This window comes from Hyla sarda, chromosome 6, assembly GCF_029499605.1.
Source record: "Hyla sarda isolate aHylSar1 chromosome 6, aHylSar1.hap1, whole genome shotgun sequence".
In the NCBI taxonomy this organism is placed as follows: Eukaryota; Metazoa; Chordata; class Amphibia; order Anura; family Hylidae; genus Hyla; species Hyla sarda.
The window spans coordinates 203,102,333-203,128,918 of NC_079194.1; the positions used below are offsets into that span (position 1 = coordinate 203,102,333).

The 26,586-nt window shown below is 42.8% G+C and overlaps 1 protein-coding gene across 2 annotated transcripts in view; it reads right to left on the bottom strand.

Annotated features, from left to right (window-relative positions):
- Positions 1–26,586, bottom strand: part of LOC130276634 (5-hydroxytryptamine receptor 3A-like) — a 72,282-nt gene that overhangs the window by 13,064 nt on the left and 32,632 nt on the right. For both annotated transcript variants that reach the window (XM_056526280.1, XM_056526279.1), the window contains 4 exons: positions 23,005–23,153; positions 16,108–16,152; positions 14,234–14,343; positions 11,152–11,324 (listed from right to left, as the gene is read on the bottom strand). In XM_056526280.1, the coding sequence (XP_056382255.1) occupies positions 11,152–11,324; positions 14,234–14,343; positions 16,108–16,152; positions 23,005–23,153 (477 nt within the window). The remainder of the gene's footprint in view (positions 1–11,151; positions 11,325–14,233; positions 14,344–16,107; positions 16,153–23,004; positions 23,154–26,586) is intronic.

Consider the following 26,586-nt stretch of genomic DNA (forward strand, 5'->3'; position numbering starts at 1 on the left):
GGGCAAAGCTACACCACATACCAGTAGGCGTGAGAATCACTTCTACCTTGTAAAATTCAACCTTTAACCCCTTGTGGACGACAGCGTCCCACTCCCCTTCTATGACACGTGCTCAGGAGCTGAGCACGGGTTATAGCTGGGGGGTCCTGGCGGCTATCTGCCACCAGGACCCATCCCTAATGCCAGACATCACCGATCACGGTGATGCTCGGCTTTAACCCCTGAGACACCACAATCAAATTTGATTGTAGCATCTAAAATGCAAGTAAAAACGCCAGGTAGCTCTGTGAAAGTAAGTAAAAACACCTAACCTGCCAAATTCAGGACCCGGGAAAGTGTTTACTTCCCTCCCTCACAAGTGTCTAGAAAAAGAGTATGTGGTAGAGCTTTTCCCACCACAGAAAAGCTGCGCGAAATTCATCATCCTGCTGCACCTTCTTGATAAATAAGATGCACGCTAGTCAAACCCACCACCCAAATAAACATGGGAAAATAGCTCTACTGTAGACATTCTTTGATAAATCTTGGCCATAGTGGCTGAATGACACAGTGTGGAGGTGTTGGCAGTATGAGGAGAACATATAGTGGCTGAATGACACAGCGTGGAGGTGAAAGCAGCATGAGGAGAACATATAGTGGCTGAATGATACAGCCTGAGTTACAGCAAAGCTTGCTCCGTGCACCAGATGATATGGTGCTGCAGGAGAGATCGCGGGGGTTCCAAGCCTAGGGCAAAGTACCCCTTTAATGGATGCAATAAAGTCAAGAAGGTTTTAACCACTTTGGGGGATATTTATCAAAGGATTTAGACTGTTTTTTCCTGTCTAAATTTGTCGCATAGAAAGTCTCAGTCTAAATATGTGCGACTTTTCTGTGACTTTTGATTTAGAGGATTTTTAGAACATGATGCATTCTAGTCTATTTTAGAAAGAAAAATGCATTGGTGCTGAATTTATCAAAAGTGACTTTTCAGCGATAAGTTGCATCAGCTGAAAGTACGCCGAAATGTCAGACCATACTGGAGCAGGTTTAAATACAATATAAAGCATAGATCCCAAAGTCTGTGCGGAAAATTTATCAAGAGCCATGCGCCTTTTGATGAATTAGGCGCACAATAGACCAGCATAACCCTCTGTAGTTTGGTCTACAGAATATTGATGCGGGACATAGACAGCTTTGATGAATCTTCCCCATTGAGTCTTTAAAATCCAATACTTAATGGTGTGTTCACCTATTCTTTTATGCTAATCGATTATAAACAATAAACCTGCATATTTTATGATAACTGAATTATTATTTTATTATTGCAAAAGTTACTTACTAGCACTACTGATACTATAGAACTCCTATCTGGGTAACTAAAATCCAGAAAAACGCATTTCAAATAAATTGAATTTAATAATTTAGATGTTCAAGACTTTAGACTGACCTGTGCATGTGCTTTCAGGAGGATCTTGCCAGTGCGACAGGATTTTAGTTCTTCATGGTGTAGTGTGTTACAAATTATTTTCATGGTGCCTATGGTCCCAACTGGCTTGAGATCATTGACAAGATCCTCCCGTGTAGTTCTGGGTTGGTTCCTAACTGTTTTCATGATTGCTGAAATGCCAAGAGATGAGATCTTGCATGGAACCCGATCGAGGGATATAGTTAGTTATTTTTGGGAAGATTTATCAAAACCTGTCCAGAGAAAAAGTTGCTGAGTTTCCCCTAGCAACCAATCAGATTGCTTGTTTCCTTTTTCAGAGCCTTTTCAAAAATGAAAGGAGCAATCTGATGTGCAACTCAGCAACTATTCCTCTGGACAGGTTTTGATAAATCTCCCTCTTTTGTCTTTGACAGTTATTTGGTCTTTCTTCCATTTCGTGAACTTACCGTGCTGCTTTGCGATGGTCTTGGTAGCTAATTCTAGCCTTGTGTAGGTCTACAATCTTGTGACATCCTTGGACAGCTCTTTAGTCTTGGCTATTGGAGAGTTTGGAATCTAACTGATTGATTACTTTTGTGGACAGGTCTCTTTTATACAGGTAAAAAGCAGATATTAGGAGCACTCCCTTTAGATTAGAGTGCTCCTAATCTTAGCTACTTACCTGTTTAAAAGACACCTGGGATCCAGAAATCTTGCTGATAGGAGATCAAATATGTATTTCATCGAAATGCAGATGAAATTCATAAATTATTTGAAACACTTTCTGGATTTTTGTTGTTGTAATTCTGTCTCTAACTGTTCAAATAATTAATAAAATTACAGACTGATCTTGTCTTTATCAGTGGGCAAATGTACAAAATCAGCAGGGGATCAAATCATTTTTCCTTTACTGTATGACTGAAGCTGCCATGTCCCTGAGTTTGAACTTCTAGAAAATTCTTTAGTTTAATTATATTTAAAGTAAATCTGTCATCAGAATCACCCGCACTAAACCTGTTACACAGGCTTGTAGTGCGGGTGATCCTGATTAAAACGCTCCTTACCTGGTTAAAAATGGTTCAGCGGTTCTTAAGATATCTATATTTTTAGTTTTCTGTTATTCCCTGGCTTGGGACTCAGTGGGAGGTGTTATCATCTGGGACTCGGCCACACGTCATTCTAGCAGGGCGGAGCGGCCGCCCGGCTCATGAATATTCATGAACTTATCCTCCTGGTCTAATTCTTCTTTCTCGGTCTGGTGTGGAGGGCCGCGCATGCGCCGCGTTCCGTACACCCGGAAGCGGCGTTCTCCCCCCGGCTTCACTCAAGCTGCGGCCCTATACAAGTAAGAAGACGGGCTGCATAAGTCAAAAGCCGGGGGTGGGAGGAAGGGAGGGACGGAGGGTGTATTTATTCACAAACAGACCGAGAAAGAAGAATTAGACCAGGAGGATAAGTTCGTGAATATTCATGAGCCGGGCGGCAGCTCCGCCCAGCTAGAATGACGTGTGGCCGAGTCCCAGATGATAACACCTCCCACTGAGTCCCAAGCCAGGGAATAACAGAAAACTAAAAATATAGATATCTTAAGAAGCGCTGAACCATTTTTAACCAGGTAAGGAGCGTTTTAATCAGGATCACCCGCACTACAAGCCTGTGTAACAGGTTTAGTGCGGGTGATTCTGATGACAGATTTCCTTTAAGAAGGCAAAATTACTTGCAACTTAAAGGGGTTATCCAATATAAGGTGATTTTAGTACATACCTGCCAGGCTATCTGGGTATTTCCTGTTGGTCTCTTAAATTACACATCCCATAGTTCCATAATTATAAGTGTGAAGTTACATTCCTCCCTCCCACACATCAGCCACCCCACCCATTACAGCACAAACAAGCTCAAAAGATCAGTGTTTTCTAATCAGGGTGTTGCAAAATTATCTCTCTGTTGCTCCACTCATTGAAGCAGGACTGGCTCCCTCTGACTAGTGATGTCAGGTCTCGACGTACTGCAACCTGGGAAATCTTGAGACATGAGTAATTTTGTATGCTGTTAAAAATAAATATTGGGATGAAAATCACAGAATTGTGAAAATCAAGAATTGTGAAACCACCATCACACACAGGTACAAACACTATTTTATGAACTACACTAACTCTACAGCCCCTGTAGCATAGTCAAATAAAAAAGAATCCTGGAATACTCCTTTAAGTGTTATCACAATTATGATGTCCTGAGTAAACAGTAAAGACAAAGAAAAACAAAACATATATGAGAGGCCAAAGAAAAACGATGACAAATGCACAAAAACACTTGGGGTGAGATTTATCTAAACCTGTGTAAATAGAGTGGGGCAGTTGCCCAAATCAACCAATCAGATTGCTGTTTTCATTTTTAAAAGGGTCCCTGAAATTGAAAGAAGCAATCTAATTGGTTGCTAAGGGGTAACTGCTCCACTCCTTCTCTACACATGTTTAGTCAAATCTTCCCCTACAACCTTTAAAGTGTACCCAAACTTTTCACAACTTCTGGCATGTTATAGAGACATGTCAGAAGTTGTGATTGGTGGGTGACTGGCTGCAAAGACGCCCCTCTGATCGCTAGAAAGAAGGGACAGAAGCGCATGCCTGAGTGTTGTATCTTTTCATTTCTACTTAGCTTTCCTTAAAGGGGTACTCCAGCCCTAAGCCATCTTATCCCCTTTCCAAAGGATAGGGGCTAAGATGCCTGATTGCGTGGGTCCTGCCGCTGGGGACCCCCACAATCTTTCATGCAGCACCCTGCTATCATCAACCTCTGGAGCGGACATCGCTCTGGGTCTGATGAATCACGAGCCAGAGTATCGTGACATCACAGCTCCACCCCCCATGTGACATCACACTCCGCTCCCTCAATGCAAGCTTATGGGAGGGGCATGGCAGCTGTCACGCCCCCTCCCATAGGCTTGCATTGAGGGGGCGGAGTGTGAGGTCACACAGGGCGGAGCTGTGTCATCACAATACTCTGGCCCCGTGATCGTGATTCCTTGTTCCCAAGGCTGATGATAGGGTGCTGCCTGAAAGATTGCAGGGGTATCCAGCGGCAGGCACCTTATCCCCTGTCCTTTGGATAGGTGATAAGATGTCTTATGGTCGGAGTACCACTTTAAGAGCCAAGTACATAGAGTACAGACTAACTAAAAGTCACATAGGCCTTCACTGTGTGCTTGCATTTGCACCTGGCTTTCCAAGTTGGGTGGCCCAGTACGGAGTTGTACCCCTGTACCTCTGCTGCCCTGTCCGGCAGCCTCCCTACAGTGACCCCTGGGCCCCGTCTACACCTGTCCCCTTGTATATATGTCTATTGCCTGTGTTCTATTGTATAATGTTTATAAAAGGTGTTTTAGCTTTAAGAATTGTTAACATGTGATTACCAGTTGTAATGTGAGTGCAACCCAGTGAGGTATCAGTGACCATGTTACCTTAGGGTGACTTATGGGACCCGTCAGAGTCTCCCCCATACAAGCCCTGGGTGGAGACTCTGCTTTCTCTCTCTTCCTGCTTATGCTGAGTTGCAGCAAGGTCAAGTCCAAGAGTGTGTCTGGAGTCCATAGGAGGCCTCAAGTCAGTCAAGCAGTCACAAGTCTACAAGTAAGCTACAGTCAGGGTATAGTCAGTCCCAGTCAGTCAAGTCAAAGTCATCTGTCTTCAGTCAGCGTGGCCTGCATCAATGTTGTCCCAGTCCACTACAAGTCCCAGCAAGCCATGAGGTCTCTGAAGTCACTGGTCACCTCTGTGAGCCTGGCTAAGCTGTATAGACTGTTCCATCTGTCACTCTGTAAAGCTACCGTTGTCCGTAACTTGGCGTCGGAGTAATTATTGCCCCCGTGCCTAGCCCAGGATCCAGCGGTATACCTTCGGGTGCTATTAAGGATGTGCCACGCCCTGGCATCACGAATACAAGGGGTTACTGCCATCTGCCCCTAGGGTAATTCCATCTGCCCTGCATCACACCCTGTACCATACAAGGAAATTATGCCCCTAATGATCTGTGCATCATTCCCCTAATGGCTTGTGCCATCATATGCTAATTAACTGTGCCACTATGCTACAATCTACTGAAACACCATGCCCCAATCAACTATACCACCATGCCCCAAATGAACTGTGCCACCATTATCCTAATGAACTGTGCACTGTGCATTGTTTCCAAATCTGTGGCTCTCCAGATCTTGTAAAACTTTAACTCCCATCGTGCTGTCAAGGCATGATGTAATGGGAGTTGTAATTTTGCAACATTTGGAGAGTCACTGATTGGGGAACACATGACCCTAAATGAATTGTCCCCTTGGTAATACTCACATTGTACTCCCTCCTGTGCTGTTCTACCTATTCTTGTCAGGTCTGTCTGCTGTGGACGCAGGCAGGGCCAATCACTCCCACAACATACAGCAAGCGCTAATTGTCAGCTTGTTGGCCCCCTAGCCAAGGGGCTCAGTTGCAATTGCAAACATTGTGACCCCTATTGCTATTTCATTGCTTGTGGATACTTACTGGAGAGGTGAGGAACAAGAAAATGTTACCAGTCGCAACAAATCTGTGCAGATAACAGTAATGATAAGCAGAAGATAACATGTTTTCTACTTCAAATTATCTATGTATAACCACATGGACATCAAATATGATGGACATGTTCTGGACGGATTGTCAAAAAAAAACAAAAAAAAACCTGTAGGAATTATTGAAGAAGGATGACATTTTTGTTCAAAAGCTCTTTGAGTAGTTACTATTGTGTTTGCCATTATTGTGAATTGTTTTTATTTATGTTTGTGAAATGGGGAGGGATTTGTTAGATATTATTAATATTATCCCCTTTTTGCTACCTGCTGTTGTTAAGTACAACTCCCAGCATGCACAGCCAACAGGGCAAACTGGAATTTTTAGTCATGCAATAGCTGGATGCACACCACTACAACTCCCAGCATGCCCTTTGGCTAGTGGCAGTTTTTTTCCTCTAGCTTTTTCATAACTACAGCTACCAGCAGGCACTGACAGCCAAAAGGCATGCTGGGAGTTAAAGTTGTGTGTCCCCAGCTGTTGCATAACTACAACTACCTGGAGGCAGCCAACTATAACTTGCAGCATGCCTTTTGGCTGTCGGTGCATGCTGAGAGTTGCAGTAATGCAAAAACTAGAGGAAAAAGGTGCCACTAGCTGTTGCATAACTACAACTCCTAGTTTGCCCTTCGAATGTAAGGGCATGCTAAGAGTTGTAGTTATGCAACAGCTAGAGCATATGGGCGGGTTTACAGTAAGTTTCCAACTCCAAGTTTTAGTTGCAAAAAAACGCCATGGCTCAAACTTATAGCGGGAAACTTGTTGTAAACCCGACCGTGTGTATGTGCTGCAAAAACACTACACTACACATACACAAAATAAAGAGTAAAACACTACATATACAAACACCTTTACACAGTAACTCTCCCCATAAAAATGAAAAGCGGCTCGTACGGCAGTGTTTGCTAAATGGAGCCTCCAGCTGTTGCAAAACAAAGCTACCAGCATGGCCGGAAAACCATTGACTGTCCAGGTATGCTAGGAGTTGTAGTTTTGAAAGAGCTGGAGGCACCCCGTTTGGGAAACACTGCTGTAGGGTATTTCTGGTGAAGGAGACAAGCGCCATGCTTGCATCCGAGTCCGTTCCCCTGCTGATCCCAAATTTAGGTGATTAAAGCTCTCTCACTCCGAAGCCCTGTCGTATTTCAGGGCAACAGTTTAGTGTCACATAAGGGGTATTTACATACTCGGGAGAACTTATGTTACTAATTTTGGGGTCTTTTTTGCCCAAAGAAAAGTTGGGGCTACACAAGCACATTATAGTATAAAAAATATATATATATATATATTTTTTACACTAACATGCTGGTGTTGCCCCATACTTTTCATTTTCAAAAGAGATAAAAAGCAAAAAGTCACCCAAAATGTGTAACACAATTTCTTCCAAGTATTGCTCTGCGGGTGCACAACAGGGCTCAGGAGCACCATGTACATTTATGCCTAAATTGGTTATTTGCATTGGAATGGCTCATAGTTGAGGCGGTTTGGACATAGACACAAAAAAACACGCACATGTGACCCCAGTTTGCAAAACTACACCCCTCAAGGAATGTAACAAGAGGTGAAGTGAGCATTTACACCCCACAGGTGTTTGACCGATAAAAAAAAAAATAATAATTCTAATTCACAGACCACTGTTCCAAAAATCTGTCAAACACCAGTTGGGTGTAAATGCTCACTGCACCCCATGTTACATTCTCTGAGGGGTATAGTTTCCAAAATGGGGTCTCATGTGGGGTTTTTTGTTTTAATTTTTTTGCGTCTATGTCAGAACCGCTGCAACTATCATCCATTCCAATGCAAATCACCAATTTAGTTTCCAAAATGGTGTCACATGTTCTGGGGTTCCACTGTTCTGGAGAAAAAGGTTTGCGAATTTTGAGGGGCTTTTTCTTCTTTTACCCCTTGTAAAAATGTAAAAAAAAATTGGGGGCTACAATAACATGTTAGTGTAAAAAATGGAGATTTTGATTTTTCTATTTGATGCTATTCCTGTGAAACCTCTAAAGGGTTAGCAAACTTTCTGAATGTCCTTTTGAATACTTTGAGGGGTGTAGTTATTCATAATGGGCTCATTTATGGGGATTTCTAACATGAAGGCCCCTCAAATCCACTTCAAACTGAACTGGTCCCTGAAAAATTCAGATTTTAAACTTTTTGTGAAAAACTGCTGCTAAGCTTTGAAGCCCTTTAATTAAAAAAAAAAAAAAAAAGTAAAAACATGTCTACTTTATGATGCCAACATAAAGTAGACATATTGTATGTGTGAATCAATATGTCATTTATTTGGCATGACCGTTTTCCTTACAAGCGGAGCATTTCAAATTTAGGAAAATGCAAAAGTTTTAAAATTTTTATGACATTTTTAATTTTTTTTTTTACAAGGAAATGATACAAGAATCAATAAAAATTTACTAATATCTTAAAGGGGTAGTCCAGTGGTGAAAAACGTATCCCCTATCCTAAGGTTAGGGGATAAGTTTGAGATCACGGGGGGTCCGACCACTGGGGATCCCCTGCGATCTCTTTGTACGGGGGCCAGGCTCTCCGGCCAGATAGCGGGTGTCGACTACCGTACGAAGCGGCGGCCGACACGTCCCCTCAATATATCTCTAAGGCAGAGCCGGAGATTGCCGAAGGCAGTGCTCCGGCTCTGCCATAGAGTTGTATTGAGGGGGCGTGTCGGCCGCCGCTTTGTGCGGAGGTTGACACGTGCCCTTCCCGCGGGCTGTCGGGGCTCCGTACAGGAGATCACGGGGGGCCCCAGCGGTTGGACCCCCCGCAATTTGCAACTTATCCCCTATCCTTAGGATAGGGGATAAGTTGTTCACCACTGGACTACTCCTTTAAAGTAGAATATGTCATGAAGAAACAGTCTTAGAACCAGGTTGATAACTAAAAGCATCTTAGAGTTATTAATGCAATACTGACACAGGCTAGATTTGGGTTAATAAAGTCTTTACATAGATAGCAGAGGCAACTGCCAGAAGCAACAGAAGTCATGTCCACTGCACGTAGGATACTTTAATAAAGTACTACAAACTACTAAGATACCCTCAAACATCATTACTAAGTGGAAGATAAAAGAAACCTTGAAACATCATCACTGTGTCCACAGCATGTACAATACTTCAATAAGGTACTACAAACTACTAAGATACCCTCAAACATCATTACTAAGTGGAAGATAACCTAGTGTCCCCGTATGATCTAGCCCTGGGCTTATGTGACACACTGTCTTATTCTGGAAGCATGGCAGAGCTAAAGGAAGAATATTCATTGGATACCACAGCATCTGATGAACATGTCTTTTCTGGTGTCTTTTGACTGCATCCTAAATCCTGATGGATTGGCTGTACCTACACATGTCACACACATGCTTATTCTAGAAGCAGAAAGCTAGCATATTCTAAGCCTGCTAGAAATGCTACTAACAGTCAGTATATGACATTTGGTTGTATCTTCCCTGTAAAATTTTCAAGTCATGAGAAACACCTGGAAAGACACTGTACAGGGTGGGCCATTTATATGGATACACATTAATAAAATGGGAATGGTTGGTGATATTAACTTCCTGTTTGTGGCACATTAGTAAATGTGAAGGGGGAAACTTTTCAAGATGGGTGGTGACCATGGCGGCCATTTTGAAGTCGGCCATTTTGAATCCAACTTTTGTTTTTTCAATAGGAAGAGGATCATGTGACACATCCAACTTATTGGGAATTTCACAAGAAAAACAATGATGTGCTTGGTTTTAACATAACTTTATTCTTTAATGAGTTATTTACAAGTTTCTGACCACTTATAAAATGTGTTCAATGTGCTGCCCATTGTGTTGATATCAACACCGCAGGAGAAACACTGATATTAACACTGCAGGAGAAATGCTAGCACAGGCTTCCAGTATCCGTAGTTTCAGGTGCTGCAGAATGGGCAAAACAAAAATTGGAACAGGACCCTCAATTTACGCAGAAGATTTTGTTCAGTGATGAGGCAAACTTTTATGTGAATGGTGAAGTTAACAAACAAAACCACCACTATTGGTCTGACACTAACCCACATTGGATAGATTCCTCCAAGAACTGTTGGAACACAAAAATTCATGGTATGGTGTGGTATATGGGGTACAAAGATAGTGGGGCAATTCTTCATCAATGGAAACCTCAAGGCCACTGGATATGTGAAATTGCTACATGATGATGTGTTTCCCTCTTTATGCACTGAAGCTGGCACGTTCCCTGAGTTTTTCCAGCAAGATAGTGACCACCACATTATGGGTGACAGGTCCGAGCATTCCTGGATGAACAGTTTCCTGGAAAGTGGTTTGGTCGTCGTGGGACAGTTGAATGGCCCCAAAGGTCTCCCGATCTGACCCCCTTAGACTTTTATCATTGGGGTCATCTGAAGGCAATTGTCTATGCTGTGAAGATATGAGATGTCCAGCACCTAAAACTATGGATACTGGAAGCCTGTGCTAGCATTTCTCCTGTGGTGTTGCTATCAGTGTGCGAAGAGTGGGAGAAGAGGGTTGCATTGATAATCCAACACAATGGGCAGCACATTGAACACATTTTATAAGTGGTCAGAAACTTGTAAATAACTCATGAAAGAATGAAGTTACATTAAAACCAAGCACATCATTGTTTTTCTTGTGAAATTCCCAATAAGTTTGATGTGTCACATGACCCTCTCCTGTTGAAAAATAAAAGTTGGATTCAAGATGGCTGACTTCAAAATGGCCGCCATGGTCACCACCCATCTTGAAAAGTTTCCCCCCTCACATATATTAATGTCCCACAAACAGGAAGTTAATATCACCAACCATTACCATTTTATTAAGGTGTATCCATATAAATGGCCCACCCTGTACAATGTTTGTCATTTTGGAATTATTATTACTAAACGACATGTGAATGGTGCACCTGTCTATCCCCAAGGCAGTGTGCACCATATTTATCAATGTCGTATATGCTCTGACGCTCTGTTGATAGGTTTTTTTCATAGATGGAAAACAAGGTCAGTACAAAATGTGTTTGGCCTGACTTAGAGGACTTGCCTTCTTTTTCCAGCATATTTATATATGGATGAAAAGACTCCAAGAGACATTTGTGCATTTATGCCAGAAAAGTTCTGATTTATGTAAGAATATACCTGAATGAATGTAAGGACCAAAGCTCAATGTACACTTCTGGACATCAAAGGGAAACTTTGTGAGGTCTAGATTGCAACTGCTAACAATTCTCAGGGGCAGTGAAAGTGATATTGTGCCATTGCTGGAAACATCTAAATATTGGATGTCTGATCCATTTCTGTGAGATTCTATTCTGGAAAAGAAATTGTGCAATGCATTAAAAAAAATAAACTAGTGTGCCATAGGACTAGCAAGCCTAAGAACATTTCCTAAAATTGTGGCTCCAATTGAAAACAAATATTCACAAACGTATAGTTTTCAGTGTCAGGCTTTTTTATGCTGCAGTGTTACCAATACTTGTGATTACAGCCTAATAATAGCGCATAATAAAAAGGGGATTAGGTCAAAGAAAAAGTTATAGTTTCACATTTTTCACCTGGGGCAAAGGTTTAGTCCATTGATCTAAACTATTATCAAATTACACTGGTGATGACAGTGTGTTTGCCCCTTCCCCTGGCAGTCAGCAGTTGACCCCCTCCAAGCTATGCCCTTGGTCACAGCGAATAATCATACGCCCTGTGTCATGCTAGAACATAAGGAATTTAAGCATATGGGACATACACTGCATTCGAAAAGTCTTCAGACCCTTTCACTTTTTTTCATATTTTGTTATATTAATAAAATACAAATCTATTTTCCCTATTATTTTGCTCTCAATACCCCATATTGGAAATGTGAAACCAGAATGTTCGAAATTTTTGAAAATGCATTAAAAATGACTAACTAAAATTCCACTTGGACACAAGGTCTCCAATATCTCTTGATCATCTTTAATCCGTTTCTACAACTTCCCTACCTGTGGTGAATTTAGTTGATTGGACATGATTTGGCAAGAGACACCCCTGTATGGCCCATGTATGGCCTCACAGCTGGCAATGCATATCAGCGCCATAACCAAGCTATGAGTAGGAATGAACTGTTCGTAGAGCTCATGGACAGGATTGTGTTTAGGCACAGATCCGGAAGAGGGCACAGACATTTCAGTGGCTTCCATAATTCTTAAATGGAAGAAGGTTGAAACAACCAGGACTACCCAGGACACCACACAAAAACTAAGTAATTGGGGGAGAGGTGCCTTGGCAAGAGAGATGACCAAGAACCCAATGGTAATTTTGGATAAGCTTCAAATATCCTGTGCAGATAGAAATTGTCCAGAAAGAAGCTTATCCTCCATATATATGACATATGAAAGACCATCTGAGGTTTGGAAAAAACAAAAAGGCACCTAAATGACTCAAAAACTGTAAGAAAGATGATTCGCTGGTCTCATTGAACCAAGACTGCAGTTTTTGGCCTCAATTCTTAGAATTATGTCTGGAGGAAACCAGGCATTGCTCATCATCTGCTCAAAACCATCCTTAGAGTGAAGAATGATGCTGTGGTATTTCAATTTTAGTGGCCGGGTCAGGGAAATTCGTCTTGGTTGAGGAAAAGCTGAATACAGAAAATTACGAAGATATATTTAATGAAAACCTTTTTTGGGGTACTCTGTACCACAGACTGGATTGAAGTTTCACCTTCCAACAAGATAATGGGGGGTATTTATCAATTTTGCCTGTTGACAGTTTCTTTTTACCCTTTTTTTTCACTTTGGTTTTCGTGGACATGCACCAAATTTATCATTTGGTACAAGTTGTTAGTCATTTTGGCTCAAATGTTGAAATCAGCTGTTCACAGTGCCTTTTACACAGAACTTACCACCACAGAGGACGCATATTTTACCCTGTAGAGCAGCCGTTTCTGAGTCCTTCCTGCAGTGTATCAGCAAGCGACATGAGTTATTTTCTTTTGTGGGGCTTATAGCCATCATGTGAAATGGATTTTATTTTCAACTTGTGTAGTTTTTTTTTGTTTTTGTTACTTTAGTGCAGTGGTCTTCAACCTGCGGACCTCCAGATGTTGCAAAACTACAATTCCCAGGTTGCCCAGACAGCCGTTGGCTGTCCGGGCCTGCTGGGAGTTGTAGTTTTGCAACATCTGGAGGTCCGCAAGTTGGAAACCACTGCTTTAGTGCTTATCTTTCCCGAACCTGTGTGGCCATGTCCAATGCTGGCTCAACGGAGGGTGAAGGTTCCTTAGAGACAACTATGTCGCAGGATAGTATTGAGCAGCCCCGGAGGCGTCGCTGCTTCCACAAAAACATTTTTTTATGTATTTTGACGCCTTTACATTTTCTGACATTGGTAAGTGTGTTTTACCCTAAATTTCGCCAAAATTGCGCCAAAGTTGGTTTGGCGCAAATGATGAATTACTGATTAAAGTTGAAATCACACACAGGACTGTGTGATTTTGAGAAAGTTGTAAAAATCACAGTGGAGAAGATGCGCCAAACTTTGGCGTAAAAAGACTCTGCGCCAAAGTATTGCGCCAAAGTTATGTGAAAAAAACACATAAATCCTTTGATAAATACCCCCCAATGACCCTAAACACACAGACAAAACAGGAGTGGCTTAGGAAAAACTCTATGAATGTCCTCTAATGCCTCATCCAGTCCTGACTTGAACCCCATGGGACATCTCTGGAGAGACCTGAAATGGCAGGAGAAAACAACATCTAGGTTTACAAACCTTGTGGTATCATACCCAAGAAGATAGGAGGCTATAATTATTGCCAAAGGGCCTTTAAAGGGTCTGAAAATGTATCATAAATGGAATATTTTCATTTTTCCTTTTAAGTAACTCAGCGAAGATTTTAAAATTCTGTTTTCACTTTGTCACTTTAAGTCCTTACACATTTACAAAAACAGAAAAATGAAAAGGTCAGTATATGGCAAAACAAAGCTTAATTTTTTTTGTATATATGGTAGGCCATTTTTACCATACAGTGAAAAAATTTTGCCCAAAAATTTTTTGTAAAAATATATATTTTTTGGGTTATTTTCAACCCATAAATATTTTTTTCTGGGTTCATAAAACATTCATATGTGAACATGGCAATAAAAAGTACAACCTGTTTAACAAAAAATAATCCCTGCTGTGCTGATATGGATCTAAGAAGGCAAGGAAGAAAAAACAAGTGAAGTATTTCCTGAATTATACTTACGTTTCATAGATGTAGAGGTCGGGCAACCAAAAATTTTTGTTAGCAATTAACATTTTCTCAATGTCACAAAAGTCATCTGGGTTCCAGTGTAAGAACTCGTTGTTCCATACCTGCAATTTAAACATCTTAAGGTAACTATAATGTAACTATTATACAGGTCACCAAGTTTCCCATGTACTGCCGCTATTATCCAAAAAAGATTCAAACCCTGATGACCCAACCACTGACACTTTTGGAAGCACTATACTACACTAATAATTAAAGGGCCAAGAGTAAAACTTGTTGCCTTACTTAACTAGTGACCAACCAAGCCATTTGGAGGAAATTTAATTAGCATAAAACTTTTTTAACCAACAGTGATGCCCAACTAGATATCTTTACAGTGGTTATTAGACTGCTACAAGGGAAATGTAGTGTAACATGGTGACCATTCAGACAATAGGCTATCCATGTGAGTCTGCTAGTCCCATCAGTGATTTTTACATGCCATAATGAGGAATTGACAAGGAATTATGTTCTTCAAGAAATTCTGCCATTCAGCCAATTTCTGCTCAACTTCTACTTGATGTGGAACTGGAATGGAATAGGCAGAATAGGCAGAATAGGCAGAATAGGAGTGGAATTAGAGTGGAATTCTGTAGATATTTTCAGCGCTGAACATACCCTAAACCTAATATCGCTTTACCAGGAAAAACATCAAGCATATACTTCTCATCAAAGGCCCCATCACATCTTCAATTGCTGTTTAGTGTTAGTTATGTTACTGTTTTGAGAGAGGGGTAAAACATAATATATGTTTTCATTCAGTTTCAAATATACAGATGACCATGAAAGAGGTTATCCAGTGGAATGAGTTAATTTCTTATTGTCCTCAGCCCGCCTACAAAAATAAACACTTTTATTCACCTTCCGCTGCTCCCTTGTAGCTCCAGGATCCAGGCGTCCCATCTCCGTACGGTCTTCGCTGACAGTCTGCTTCTGTCTGCTTCTGTGGCGCAGGTCAGAGTTATAGACGTGACATCGCCTAAGCCAGTGATTGGCAGGTGACACTGTCAGTTCCCCCAGCTGTAGACGCTATGCTTTGCAGTTAGGGAGAAAGAAGAGTCATCAGCTTTGGACGGGGCGACCCAAAACCAGAGCTTTGAGGGATCGACAGAAGATGAGTTAAAGTGTTTATTATTTTTGTAGGCAGGCTGGGTACAATAGAAAATTAACTTATTACACTTGATAACCCCTTTATTTAAGTAAAGCTGAATTTTTTTTAAATAAATTTTTATTTCGTTATATCAAAATTACAAAAAATGCAAACACATATAAGCATTTTTCCCGATGATCACCCTCCCCCCCCACCCCAACCCACTACCAGCTAGGATGCCTCCCCCCACTTTTTCCACTCAATTTCTATTTTCTGACCCATTTTTTCCCTCAATAATAGATAAAATCTTCTCATTTGTTCTATTTCCTTCTGCCACTCAACACAGCATGGACCCTCAGGTGCGAACCATCTCCTCAGGATCATTATTCTAGCCATTCCAAAGACCTTGATTATAACACTATTCTTCTCCTGCTCCCTTAATCCTATCCCTGGCAGTTTTAATATCAAACGTTATCTTTATTCCCAATTTCGCTACGATTTTATATACCTCCTTCCATGTAACACTTTGGGCACTTTGAATCCACTCTTTTTCCTATGTAAGAACCCCGGTGTATACTGGATCCTATGTATCAATTTTATCATTGACATTTTGTGATTTATATTTAGGGATGAGTGTGTGATATTAAAAAACACTAAGTAAAGCTGAATTTAAAATTTTAAATAGGGCAAATCACATATGAATACTGCAGCATTTATCCCTTTAAGTGGTATATCTTACCATGTTAAACCAGATATATGTAGTCAAAGTCTCCAAGCTGGTATCCTAAAATGCAGAAAACTAAAGATAGATTAATGTCAGACTAAAGGAAACTAAGTTTCAATCTTGTTCATCTCAGCATCCAGATCCACAAAATCAGCTGGAGACGATAGTACAGTACATATCACACCTTTCTTAAAATAACAAAAATGCATAAACAATAAAAATCGCTGAATCCAGAAACAAAGGAATGCACATGGAGATCACAGACCATGCGTGAGACTGAACTGTAAGAGTTTAAGCCCTTAAGGACCCGGGGTTTTTCCATTTTAGTTTTTTCCTCCTTGCATTTAAAAAATCATAACTTCAATTTTGCACCTAAAAATCCATATGAGGGCTTATTTTTTGCGCCACCAATTCTACTTTGTAATTATGTCAGTCATTTTGCCCAAAAATCTACGGCGAAACGGAAAAAAAAAAAACGCTGTTTTGTAAGTTTTGGGGGCTTCCGTTTCTACGTAGTGCATTATTTGGTAAAAATGACACCTTATTTTTATTCTGTAGGTTCATACGATTAAAATGATACCCTACTTATATAGGTTTGATTTTGTCGTACTTCTGGAAAAAATCATAACTACATGCAGGAAAATTTATACGTTTAAAATTGTCATCTTCTGACCCCTATAACTTTTTCATTTTTCCGCGTATGGGGCGGTATGAGGGCTCATTTTTTGCGCCATGATCTGAAGTTTTTAGCGGTACCATTTTTGCATTGATAGGACTTATTGATAATTTTTTAATGATATAAAAAGTTACCAAAAATGCACTATTTTGGACTTTTTTGAATTTTTTGGCGCGTACGCCATTGACCGTGCGGTTTAATTAATGATATATTTTTATAATTTGGACATTTCCGCATGCGGCGATACCATTTATTTTTATTTTTATTTACACTGTGTGTGTTTTTTTTATGGGAAAAGGGGGGTGATTCAAACTTTTAATAGGGAAGGGGTTAAATGATCTTCATTCACTTTTTTTTTGCAGTGTTATAGCTCCCATAGGGACCTATAACACTGCACACACTGATCTTTTACATTGATCACTGGTTTCTCATAGGAAACCATTGATCAATGATTCTGCCGCTTGACTGCTCATGCCTGGATCTCAGGCACTGAGCAGTCATGCGGCGATTGGACAACGAGGAGGCAGGTAAGGACCCTCCTGCTGTCCTGTAAGCTGTTCGGGATGCCGCGATTTCGCCACGGCTATCCCGAACAGCCCACTGAGCTAACCGGCATACTTTCACTTTTACTTTAGACGCAGCGTTCAACTTTGAACGCCGCGTCTAAAGGGTTAATAGCACGCGGCACCGCGATCAATGCCGCACGCTATTAGCCACGGGTCCCGGCCGTTGTTAGAGGCCAGGCCCGACCCGCTATGATGCAGGGCCACGCCGTGGCCCCGCGTTATAGATCGGGAGTGGACACATGAAGTTCCAGTACGTCATGTATCCTTAAGGAGTTAAAGGGGTACTCTGCTGCAAAACATCTAATCCCCTATACAAAGGATCTCTGGGTCGGCAGCGGTGGTGTCCGGAACATGGAAGCTTGAAGCTTCCATGTTCGTGACTCCACGCCCTCTCCATTAATGTCTATGGAAGGGGGCGTGATGGCTAGTACATAGCCATCACGCCTCCTCCCATAGACATGAATGGAGGGGGCGTGACAGCTGTGGTCACCAGTCATCTGGCATGGAGTGGAGTTCGCTCCATGCACGGGATTACTAGGCTGCCGCAGCGGAGATAGCGGGGGGTCCCAGCAGCGGGACCCCTGTGATCAAACATCTTATCCCCTATCCTTTGGATAGGGGACAAGATGTTAAGCAGCAGAGTACTCCTTTAAATAGGCAGGGCCCAGCAGGGAAGGGGCTGGCTAATTAGCAGGTAGCCAGGGAAACAAGGAGCTACTGATACCAGTTGAGCGTTGTCTGCTGAGAGCAAGTAGTGGAGAAGAGAAGGGCAAGAACACTGACACTTAGGTGTGGTATCTAATATGGACAGTCATTTAGATATTCATTTGAAAGTGTTTCTATCAAATCAGAATAAAATCTTCACTGTTTACTAGGTATAGCGCCATACTCCTGGTAGTGGCTGTGTCTGATACAAAGGCTCACATTAAATGGGTTATCTATGTTGGTAGGGGAAACCTGAAAATACAAAAAAACACATACTCGCCTACCTCGGCCCCCTAGGGCTTCAACTGTGATGGCATCTAGTCCCCATGAGCTAGAACTCCTTCCTAAATCTGAGATGAGCTCTTCACTGTAGAGATGGCCTGATCAGCTGATTGCAGCAGCATCCTACCTTACTCACTGTCACAGCGGCACCCTCAGGGGACTAAGGTAGGTGAGTATGTGTGGTTTTTTTTAGGTTGCCCCCAGTAACAAAGAAAGTTTTTTAAAGTCTTTAATTGATTTTTATCTTTTATTGATTTTGTTTTACTCATAGGTCACTAATTTTGTACTCCTGGAAAAGTTTGGATGCACATGATTTTATTCATTACATTCTATAGAAGTCCTAAAAACAGACTAGCATGCACTCCCTTAGAATATAATCGAGAAGTAAAATACTCAGGAGACCACTGTTCTCCCAAAAAGTCCAAATAAATGTCCTAGAGGTGGGGCTAATCAGGCATTAATGCAATGTCCTACAGGTTAATTTGCAAAAAAAAAGTACCCCGAGGCATAAATAAATAAATGACATGGCGCTGTGCGGTGACCACCACTTCTGTGATACCAATGCCCAAAGGGGAAACAGCTCAGTGGTAGAGCAGCCCCAATACTGCCTGACCTAGCCCCTGGCTCTGAGCTGCCCCACCCCACAGACACAGCACCAACGTCAGAAGACACATTAGTGTGAACACATGGCAACGCTCACACACCATGTGCCTCCAGTCAGAGGACCGTAAGAAAAGTACTATTTGTTGTTTTACTTACAAATAGATAAGCACAATGGGGGAGATTTATCAAAGGATTTAGACTGTTTTTTTCCATCTAAATTTGTCGCACAGAAAGTCGCAGTCTAAATATGTGTGACCTTTTTGCGACTTTTGCTTTAGAAGATTTATAGAACATGATGCATTCTAGTCTATTTTAGACGGAAAAATGCATTGGTGCTGAATTTATCAAAAGCGACTTTTCAGCGACAAGTAGCATTGGCTGAAAGTACGCCGAAATGTCAGACCATGCTGGAGCAGGTTTAAATACAGTCTAAAGCATAGATCACGAAGTCCGTGTGCAGAATTTATCAAGAGCCGTGCGACCTTTGATAAATTAGACGCACAACAGACCAGCCTAACGCTCTATAGTTTGGTCTATATTGATGCGGGACATAGACAGCTTTAATAAATCTCCCCCCATCTATCTAAACTCAAACAGTTGTACTGGTCATGTTCTTCATTGAGAAGAAAGAAGGGAGAAAAAGTGTTAATAACTTTCTTAAAAACTTTTTATAGGATGTGTTTAGCCTTGGCCGCGCTCAGTGGACAGGATCTAGTGAGATCTTGGTTGTCCTACAACATCCTGTTAACTGAGCGCAACCAGGACTAAATACATTCATGTCTCCCCTAGTACAGTAAGTGCATCAAACACAACACATATTATAATCCCATTCACGCTCCCATGTCCCATAAATACTGATACACATCATGTTCTCTGAATATATTCCTGCCACACAGTGTGCCCAGAATATAACTCTGCCACACATAGTATATTCAGGGGCACAGGACTTGGGGGGAATTTTTTTTTTTGCATGGTGGAAGAGGATAAATGGAAGAGTAGAAAACCTAAAAAGGGGGAACTATAAATATGAGCAGATGAAGTGTGAGAAGTGGGAGAAAGGCACATTTGAGGGTGAGCTGGACTCATATGGGGGATATCGCAGGGCACACATAGGTGATATAGCAGGGCATAATGTGGGGGGAAGCGGGGCACATATGGGGACATGGCATGTAGATTTCCTCCTCTACCTTTGCTTCTTTTCATAGGATGCTGGTCATGCAGGGGAGGTGTATCTGCTTTTCCCTACGCCAGGCTCAGCTATAAGCTGCTACCCATCTCTGCATCTTCTGAGTCCTGTTATATATGAACTGTATAATAGGAGGGGATGGGGAATCACACTACAGTATAGATGGCACCACACACACTGAGGGGTCTGTGTGGCATAGTAGGCAGTTGGGCAGATGGGACAAAAGTAGAACTTTTCAGCACAAATACAAAATGGTATAATTGCAGAATAAAAGAACACAGCACATCAACACAAAAACCTCATCCCACTTGTGAAGCATGGTGGAGGAGGCACTGTGGTTTTGGGCTGATTTAAGGAAACAATTTAAACAATAGTGTATTAAAACACTGTACATGAGAATAGTTCAAATAAGTTTTTTCTATTTGCAGGTACTAAATATGTTTGATGACATTTATTGCTGCTAAAAGGGGGGGGGGGATATACAGGTAATAAAAGGGGTATTCCCATATCCTTAATCATGTCTTTATGTGTAGAGTATGGCAGCATAAAGGGGTTTGCAATTGGCTTCATTTAGCAAACTTGCCTTGTTCTGCAGATATCTCTTCTTATCTACTCTATTGTTCACAGTTGCTGGTCATGGTTCCTGTCCACAAGCTCTGCTTTAGATGCGGTATGACATCATTCCCTATCTTATCACAGTCATTATGTCTGACAGTTGCAGGGACAGGGCTTTAGCTTGGGAGCTGTCCGGCACAGAAGCACACAGGAAAATGACCTGCCTCTGACCCCAGCCCATCCTGGAGTGTGAACTGACAGCAGAAAGAGAGAGAAAGAAAGAGAGAGGTAATCAGATGAGCTGGGACAACCCCTTTAAAGGAAAACTGTCAGCAAGTTCACCCACACTAAACCCAATACACTGGGTTATAGTGTGGGTGAAGAGGAGTTGCCGTCGAGTTTTCATCCAGTAAAGCCCCATAATTCACCCCCTTTAGATGCGCTCTGCAGGCATGTCCCCTGCCGGCAGTCATAAGTGCATAAGTCCGCCCCCCTAATTCGCATATGCATTTTCTTGAACTCCACGTCACCCACATCCTAGTGACATGGAGTCACACGCCCCTTGAGCACAGTGCTGAATATCTAATGCAGCTGTCACATCCTGATGACATGAGAGCTGTGCATCCCTGGAAAGCACTCTGCACAGTGTAACTGCGCATGCGCCGGGCCCTCCCTACTTCTGTAGCGAGGGCCCAGCGCATGTGCAGTTACACTGCGCAGAACGCTCTCCGGGGACGTACAGCTCTCACGTCGTCAGGATGTGACAGCTGTGTAAAATCTTCAGCGCATGCGCTCTGCATACAGAGCACAGCACTCAGGGGATGTGTGACTTCACATCACTAGGACGTGGGGACGTGTTTCTGGTATCCTTCGACAGCTCTTTCGTCTTGGCCATAGTGGAGTTTGGAGTGTGACTGTTTGAGGTTGTGGACAGGTGTCTTTTGTACTGATAACAAGTACAAACAGGTGCCATTAATACAGATAATGAGTGCTGGACAGAGGAGACTCTTAAAGAAGAAGTTACAGGTCTGTGAGAGCCAGAAATCTTTCTTGTTTGTAGGTGACCAAATACTTATTTTCCACCATAATTTGCAAATAAATTCTTTAAAAATCAGACAATGTGATTTTATGGATTTTTTTTTCTCAGTATGTCTCTCATAGTTGAGGTATACCTATGATGAAAATTACAGGCCTCTCTCATCTTTTTAAGTGGGAGAACTTGCACAATTGGTGGCTGACTAAATACTTTTTTGCCCCACTGTATGTTTATAATATACATTGGTTAAAAAAAAAAATGTGTATTTTTGCAAGAAAAAAAAGCTTTGCTCTACCTGCAGCTATTGCCTCTGTGCAGAGACAAAATATGAAAGTGTGGGCAGGATATGCAGGGCTCTGTGCATGCTCCCAGCCTGGCAATCAGCCTGCTGTGTGAGCCCAGGGTGTGTCATGAAGCCTCAGTGCACAGAGCTCTGCTTGTCTCACCCACACTTGCTGTATTTTGCCTCTGCACAGAGACATACAGGTAATAGCTACAGGAACAAGACAACTTTTTTCACCCAAAAATATACAATTGCTTAAAATCAATGTATATATATATATATATATATATATATATATATAGCCTCATTTATTAAGTCTTTTCAGAGTAGATTTTGTAGGGTTTTTTATGTTGCATGTGTCACGCCAGAATTCCCCCCCCCCCCCCCCCCCAAAAAAAAAATCCTACTAATTCTCTAATTTACTCAAAAAACCTAGAAAAAGGGTGTAGTTAATGAAAAAGGGGAATGTCCCAACAATTGAAAAAAATCCTAACAAATTTACAAATGTTCCAACACTAAATGTGGTGGAATTGAGCTCTGCAAAACCCAACAGCTCAAGGCATTTGAAAAAAAAAGCAAAATGTTGAGAAAATTAGTAAACATTGTGGAAAATACCTGAGAAAAAACCACAAAGAAAACTACATTTCATTCTTAGTAAATGAGGGCCACAATGTTACTGTCTAGTAGAAAAACAGTTTTTGCAGATGACTACCCATTTAATAAAATATAAGGTTATTTTTGCAGTAGTAACAAGTAATCAATGCAGAAATCTATGTAATTCCAAAGGGTTTATTTCACTTACTTACCAAAGAGAATTTGCTAAACATCTACATTATATTATACCTATTGTTTTTCAAGTCAATATTAGTTTTATACATTTTGTGTAAATGAAGGGCCACCAATTAGCCAGTCCTCGTAGAAGTGCCTCTCATAAGCTATATAAAAAATTCCCAAAATTGTCTAAGCAGTACCTAGAATGCATCTCTTCACCAAATAAGACAATAATAAATACATTCTCACCAAATTGACGATTGTATACAGGGACAGGTCAATAAAGACAGTGGTAGGAGTTTTCCAGTTCTTCACTGGCCGCACATCAGAACTTGGGAGTTTTTTCACAATCTGTAGTAAATCATTGTAACTGCAGTTGTTTACAGAGTGACATTTATCTGGAAAGGAATAACATTGTATATCTGCAATTAAGAAGTCATAATAAATCGGTTTCCGGATCTTGATATCTTATATTGATAGTCTGATTGTTAAGGGTTGACTCTCAACACACCCATCGATTGGCTGAAGTTTCATTTCTATTTTTGGTAATTTACTAAAAAATAATGCTACAAAACAAGAATAATAAACACATTTTAACTAATTATTGTTACGCCGAGCGCTCCGGGTCCCTGCTCCTCCCCGGAGCGCTCGCGGCGTTCCTCTCTCTGCAGCGCCCCGGTCAGACCCGCTGACCGGGAGCGCTGCACTGACTCTGCCGGCGGGGATGCGATTCGCATAGCGGGACGCGCCCGCTCGCGAATCGCATCCCAAGTCACTCACCTGTCCCGATCCCCAGCTGTCACGTCCTGGCGCGCGCGGCTCCGCTCCTTAGGGCGCGCGCGCGCCAGCTCTTTAAGATTTATAGGGCCAGTGCACCAATTTTGGTGCCTGGCCCAATCAGTGTAATTAGCTTCCACCTGCTCCCTGTGTATATTACCTCACTTCCCCTTCACTTCCTTGCCGGATCTTGTTGCCTTTGTGCCAGAGAAAGCGTTACAGTGTTTGCCTTACCAGTGTACCTGACCTCTTGCTGTTGCTATTGACTATGAACCTTGCCGCCTGCCCTGACCTTCTGCTACGTCTGACCTTGCCTCTGCCTAGTCCTTCTGTCACTCGCCTTCTCAGCAGTCAGCGAGGTTGAGCCGTTGCCGGTGGATACGACCTGGTTGCTACCGCCGCAGCAAGACCATCCCGCTTTGCGGCGGGCTATGGTGAATACCAGTAGCAACCCTAGAACCGGTCCACCGACACGGTCCACGCCATCCCTCGCTGACACAGAGGATCCACATCCAGCTAGCCGAATCATAACAGTAGATCCGGCCATGAATCCCGCTGAGGTCCTACTGCCAGTTGTCGCTGACCTTACCACGGTGGTCGCCCAGCAGTCCCAACAGATTGAGCAACTTGGACAACAGTTCGCCCAACAAGGACAGCAGCTGTCGCAGTTGACCGCCATGCTACAGCAACTTCTGCCACAGCTACAGCAGCAACCATCTCCTCCGCCAGCTCCTGCATCTCCTCCGCAGCAAGTGCCCGCTCCTGGCCTCCGCTTGTCCCTGTGATGTGGTGTGGCTATATCACATCACTTCCCCTGCACTCCCTTGCCGGATCTTGTTGCCTTGTGCCAGTGAAAGCGTTTAGTGTTGTCCAAGCCTGTGTTACCTGATCTCCTGTTATCCATATTGACTACGAACCTTGCCGCCTGCCCCGACCTTCTGCTACGTCTGACCTTGCCTCTGCCTAGTCCTTCTGTCCCACGCATTCTCAGCAGTCAGCGAGGTTGAGCCATTGCTAGTGGATACGACCTGGTTGCTACCGCCGCAGCAAGACCATCCCGCTTTGCGACGGGCTCTGGTGAACACCAGTAGCCACTTAGAACCGGTCCACCAGCACGGTCCACGCCAATCCCTCGCTGACACAGTGGATCCACAACCTGTAAGCCGAATCGTGACAACTGTGCGTTACCGCACAGAACCCCTGCCCATGAGCATTGGACTGCATCACGAAAAAATTGAACTTTTTGTTTTGCCCAACTGCACCTCTGAAGTCCTCCTCGGTCTGCCATGGCTCCAACCCCACTCTCCTACCCTTGACTGGACCACCGGGGAAATCAAGTGCTGGGGTGCTTCTTGCCACAAAAAATGCCTCACGTCTGCTCCCAGTCCCGTCAGGCAAGCCTCAGTGCATCCTCCTACACCTGGTCTTCCCAAGGACTATGCTTTGCCTCCTCGTAGCCTCCGTCCTGGTAACACTCTGCCCCGTACCAAGCTTCACCCTCTGCCCCCCCTCCCCATTCCCACTCCTTCTGTACTGCCTGCCATTGATATGTATACCCAGGACTTCTCTGTCCTCCAGAAGGAGACTCTACAATCCCTCCCAAAGTCCTCGTCCCTGGTGGAGCGACAACCGGACAAAAAGAAGGGGAGACCTAAGGGGGGGGGGGGTACTGTTACGCCGAGCGCTCCGGGTCCCTGCTCCTCCCCGGAGCGCTCGCGGCGTTCCTCTCTCTGCAGCACCCCAGTCAGACCCGCTGACCGGGAGCGCTGCACTGACTCTGCCGGCGGGGTTGCGATTCGCATAGCGGGACGCGCCCGCTCGCGAATCGCATCCCAAGTCGCTCACCTGTCCCGGTCCCCTTCTGTCACGTCCTGGCGCGCGCGGCTCCGCTCCTTAGGGCGCGCACGTGCCAGCTCTCTAAGATTTAAAGGGCCAGTGCACCAATTTTGGTGCCTGGCCCAATCAGTGTAATTAGCTTCCACCTGCTCCCTGTGTATATTACCTCACTTCCCCTTCACTTCCTTGCCGGATCTTGTTGCCTTTGTGCCAGAGAAAGCGTTACAGTGTTTGCCTTACCAGTGTACCTGACCTCTTGCTGTTGCTATTGACTACGAACCTTGCCGCCTGCCCCGACCTTCTGCTACGTCTGACCTTGCCTCTGCCTAGTCCTTCTGTCCAACGCCTTCTCAGGAGTCAGCAAGGTTGAGCCGTTACCGGTGGATACGACCTGGTTGCTACCGCCGCAGCAAGACCATCCCGCTTTGCGGCGGGCTCTGGTGAATACCAGAAGCAACCCTAGAACCGGTCCACCGACAAGGTCCACGCCATCCCTCGCTGACACAGAGGATCCACATCCAGCTAGCCGAATCATAACAATTATATTAAATAAAGCTCACAACACAGTAGATAACACATTTAATATCCTTGTAATCAAAATAACCTGTACAATACAGTGAATGTGTTATCGGTAATCGCTAAGAGGCGCGCATAACAATTGCACAAATGTTTCATTTATGCATTACACTGATGCTGAAAGTTTATTTACATGAAATGTTTACCTATGTTAGTGGCAAAACTGCACCTAAAAAAGCATATGTGCTTACACCAGAAAGCTTGTTTTGAGCAAAATGGGGCTTGTGCAAACATTTGTGACTTTTCTAATTTAGAAAACAGGCATTCAAGCCTTGGAAAATCCCCCCCCCCCCTTCCCCCCAAAAAAACACCCCACAGCGCCTTATGCATTTATGTCTACATAAAAGTAAATAGTTATGGCTGTTAGGGTTGATTCCGACATACCAGGTTTTTGGTTTTCTGTAAAAACACAGTAAAGAAGGTCATTGTTAATGCATAGCTTTTTTTTTAGGGGCCAAAACACCGTAGCTAGATGTAAGCTAGGAGTCAATAGGAAAATATGACATGCCATACCTACATGGCTTTTTTGGTTGTGGTATTTTTTCACCCTTTAGCAATGGCACTTTTTTCCCAATAGACTTTTATAGGTAAAAAAAAAAATATATATATATATATATATATATATATATATACTTTCTTCAA